The sequence below is a fragment of the Colletotrichum paranaense genome (genome assembly GCF_030867605.1).
Source record: "Colletotrichum paranaense strain IMI 384185 chromosome Unknown Scaffold_16.1, whole genome shotgun sequence".
NCBI classification, from domain to species: Eukaryota; Fungi; Ascomycota; class Sordariomycetes; order Glomerellales; family Glomerellaceae; genus Colletotrichum; species Colletotrichum paranaense.
This window is the reverse complement of record NW_026848974.1, coordinates 493466-497546: the sequence shown is the minus strand read 5'-3', so window position 1 is coordinate 497546 and position 4081 is coordinate 493466. Positions and strand designations below refer to the sequence as shown.

The 4081-nt window shown below is 55.0% G+C and overlaps 1 protein-coding gene across 1 annotated transcript; it reads right to left on the bottom strand.

Moving 5' to 3' along the window:
• Positions 1 to 2299: 2299 nt before the first annotated feature.
• CPAR01_14667 (cytochrome P450) lies at positions 2300 to 4081 on the bottom strand (the record flags this gene model as incomplete). Its single annotated transcript, XM_060498917.1, has 2 exons — positions 2300 to 3728; positions 3807 to 4081. The coding sequence occupies 2 exons, from the start codon at positions 4079 to 4081 to the stop codon at positions 2300 to 2302; spliced, it is 1704 nt and encodes a 567-aa protein (XP_060342380.1).

Here is a 4081-nt window from a genome sequence, read left to right as displayed (position 1 = left end):
GGGTACTGTGCGAATATCATTCCATAGCAAAAGCATACAGCCGCCCTTTTCTTTTCTCGTACATTCATAGTTATACCCCTAGCTTTCGTGAGCTTGGTCAAGCAGATGAAAGGCAATCTATGCGATGGATCTACCACTAAGTCTAGCAAATGTTCCAGTACATCTCGTTACTGTGTGACCATGAACCTCTCCCAGCTTTCTGTCATACCAAACATCGACTTTAATAAGTCTACGCCTAGCGTCTTCAAGTCGTAGAGGACATCTGCGGCACACTGCCATTACGTACAACCGCATGAACTTTATTTGAACTCGACAATAGCTTCAATAGGAAGCAGTCGTTTCTCCGAGCATGGTAAGATACGCACAAGGCGCAGTTCCACAGGAAGTTTAGGGTTTTTAATCAAATAAATATGTCTGACCCCAGCCTCTAGTTGCTGCCCTTTGACCGTCTCTGACCCTCATTGAGACGCTTTCTTTCGTTACCGGCCTGTGTTCTGTTTCTGTTCCTCCTTATGTAAAGTGCCCCAGCTGGGCAAGGCGGTTCACTTTCATATCGCACAATCTCAGACAGCAAGATCAATTCTCCCATAGCTGGCCAACTGGGCATCCATTGGATACATTCCATTCTGTGGTGAGATCCTCTTCTCCGTACCCTGTAAGTGACCCTCCTGAGTGCTCTTTCCCCATTTTTGGTAGCACCTCGGTAGTAATTGCTGTCTGAAATTCCAAAGCCTCTACATTCCTCCGTTCTCAAGCGCGTATATCATTGTGTTCGAGAAAAGAGCCTTTTGTCGGTTTGATTGCGTCCTGAACATATGCGTTTCTCTCTAAACCGAAAGCCCGAGAGGCGCATACGTTCGTTGGGCGACTTGCTGCCTGTGGAATGCTGCTTTCTAAACTACTGATACGTGTGAGTAGCTCTTGGCCCTTGCCGTCAAGTCGTTTGAGTGCACCATCGCCTCTATCAATTCTCGCACATGTTGCGGGAGCCTAGTGAGTATCTCGTCGCGCGAAAAAGTGACTGGCGTGGTTGTCGCAGATTTTCTTACTCGGAGAACAACTCGAATCAGAGACCGCTTCTTCGCCTTGCTGACTGGTATTCCAGATTGGGGATATATCATGTATAGAACATACGGGGGAGAAGCTCCCAGTGCCATGTTATACCTCCCATGGAAGGTGTTGAGGGATTCCGGGAGTCATAAGGGCGTGAAGCTTGTACCAAACGCAAATAAGCGGCGATGGTGGGCTACTATGTGTTTGCCGAAGGACTCTCTCCCAATCGTGAACCGGCTTGAGGAAATCATTCCTGACCCTGGGACCCCAACCGGATCTATTTAAAGGTGGGAATCAAGCGCTTTGTAATTGCGATAGAGCGATCGCGCTCAAGGCAAGCTGGTAAGAGAGTACGGAAGAAGGTGCGGATAGAGAAGGTAAAAGTCTGGCTATGGCAGTTACAAGAAGATAATGATATACAAACAACAAGATCTTCCCTCGTTCTCATCAGCCAAGTCCAGGAACATTCAGAACGTAATTACGACTGGGAAGTAAGAAGAGTTCAACCCCCCCCCCCCTCGGTGCTGAACTGGGGGCTACATCTCTTGGTGCTCACGCTGGGAAGTTTCTAGGTGCTCATGCTGGGACTCGAACTCGAACTCGGAGCCTGTCGTCGAGTAGGCTGTAGGCGTAATTGCTAGTCGACCCAGACGGGCGCCTGCTGGCTGGTGACGGGAATGGAGTTGAGGGGGGGTATATAGCCTTCCCTCGCCGGTAATGTGTGGGAAGGTGAGGAAGGTACGGGCCGGTAGTGCCTGCCTGAATGACCAAAAGCACCTCAGGTTTGTTTACCTTGGCCTAGATAGAACTCAGCGATGTAGATTGCTTGCTTCGAAAGGGGATAAAAGGTTGAGAATTACCATGGGTTTCAAGATGTTAATGAGCTGTTTACGGGAGGACTTGGTCTCTTTCTGGACGGACTCTCTTCCCTTGGTTTAAAAAACCAGTTGATGACCTCTCATGTTTCAAACCGAATATGTGTTATTGTTTCCAACGCCATGTTCTTCTATCCTTTCCCAAGCACCAAATGCTATCCAGAACACTCTGCTGGGACAGACCTCGCTCGTCTGCGCGCTCAGCGTGCCCCCTTTTCCCATTATATACGTCATTTTGTGTTGCTCACACATACCAGGAACCCAGCCCAGTTCAGTCCAGCCAGCCAGCCAGTCATGCTCATATCATTAATTACAACACAAAGCACATCCTACACTCTCCACACACACACCTACACACGCACGCAAGCACCTCACCAACCATCGACGACCTTGACGTACACGTGCAAGCCCTTTGACGGACGCGCCGTGACGCCGCCCTTGATAGTCATATTCTTCTCGTCGTACTCCTCCTTGTTCTTGAGGCTGAACTCGAACCGCCCGATCCACGAGGCGAGGATACACGCAAACTCGGCCTTTGCGAACCCCTGCCCGATACAGCTCCGCGGCCCGTGAAGGAACGTCATGAAGGCGTAGTTGCTCGTCGCGCCACCGCTGTTGGCCGTCTTCTTGGTCTCCGCGGCGTCGCCGTCGCGCGAGGGGAGCCACCTGTCCGGGTTGAAGCGGCCCGCGTCGGCGCCCCAGAGCGAGGTGTCCTTGTTTGTGGCCCACGGGCAGAGCATGATGCGCGTGCCCTTGGGCACCTTGTTGCCGTCGATGACGGTGTCGACGGCGGCTTCGCGGAGGGTCATGGGCACCGGGGAGTAGTAGCGCAGGACCTCGTTGCAGACGGCGTTGAGGTAGGGCATGTGGTCGATGTCGAGGGCCGTGATGTCGCCGGGCGTGCCCGGTGTCGGGAGGCGCTCGCGGATCTCGAGGCGGAGGCGGGATTGGACCTCCGGGTTGAGGCAGAGGCAGTAGATGGCCCACATCATGGCCGAGGCTGTCGTCTCGTGGCCCGCAGCGAGGAACGTCATCATCTGGTCGACGAGGTTGTCCTCGGTGAAGCAGCCGGACTCGAGCGCTACCGACAGGATGTCAATGTCGGTGAGCTGCTTGCGCTCCAGCTTCTCCTTCTTCTCGCGGATGAGCTCGCGGCAGGTGGCGCGGATGGTGTTGGCTGCCTTTGCGATGTCGCCGTTGCGCTGCAGGGGAAGGTGGTGGACGAGGTTACCCGGGAGGAGCAGGCCAAGGACCGCGAGGACCTGGGCCTGACGGCTCGGCTTGAAGACGTGCTGGTAGGTCTGGTTCAGGGGGTTCGCCGGGTCGCGGATGGCGCCAAAGTCGCGGCCCATACCGGCCATGCCGATGATGTCTAGCGTGGTGCGCGACGCCCAGTTGCCAATCTCCAGGACGGCGGTGTTGGGGCCCAGGGCGGCCTTCTCCGGGTCGGTGAGCCCTTCGGTTGCGCTCTTCGTGGCCTCGGCGTGGACGGCATCGGTGATGGCCTGGACGCCCTCGCATGCCTTGCTCCAGAAGAGCGGGTAAAGGTCCTTTACGTGACGGAAGGCAAAGGCTGGCATGAGGTTCTTGCGCTGGACCTTGTGGTCGTCGCCCTCGGCCAGCAACACGCCGATGCCGAGGATGCGGCCAATGGACGAGCGGACGGCGCCGGGCTTCTTGAAGTCGTAGTTGTGGGTGACGAGCACCTCGGCGAGGGCCTTGGGCGACGTGATTAGGAGGCGCTCCTGGTTGAACAAGCCGCGGTAGCGAATGATGCCTTCGTGAGGGATGGTGTTGATCCTGTGTGGCGCACACATTTAGTCTCTTTCACGTCACATGTCAAGACAGCTTTCTCTCTCTCTCTGGTGTTCTACTCACCATTCAATCATGGGCACGCCAGTCGGCTCACGCATGATCCTCGGGTACTGTCCCATCAACCAGTGATCACCTTTGGGCCCCGGAAGCGAGCGCAGAGAAGAGAAGTACTGGGGGAACAAGAAGACGACAAAGATGCCCCAAGACAGCATCTGGAAGGCAAATGCGCCCACAAAGGCGACTAGAAGGTGACATCTCGAGAATACTGGTTGTCGCAGGGCCAATAGTACGGCGATTGCAGCCGAGCTGACGGACACTCCGCGCCAAGGGACGCTCAT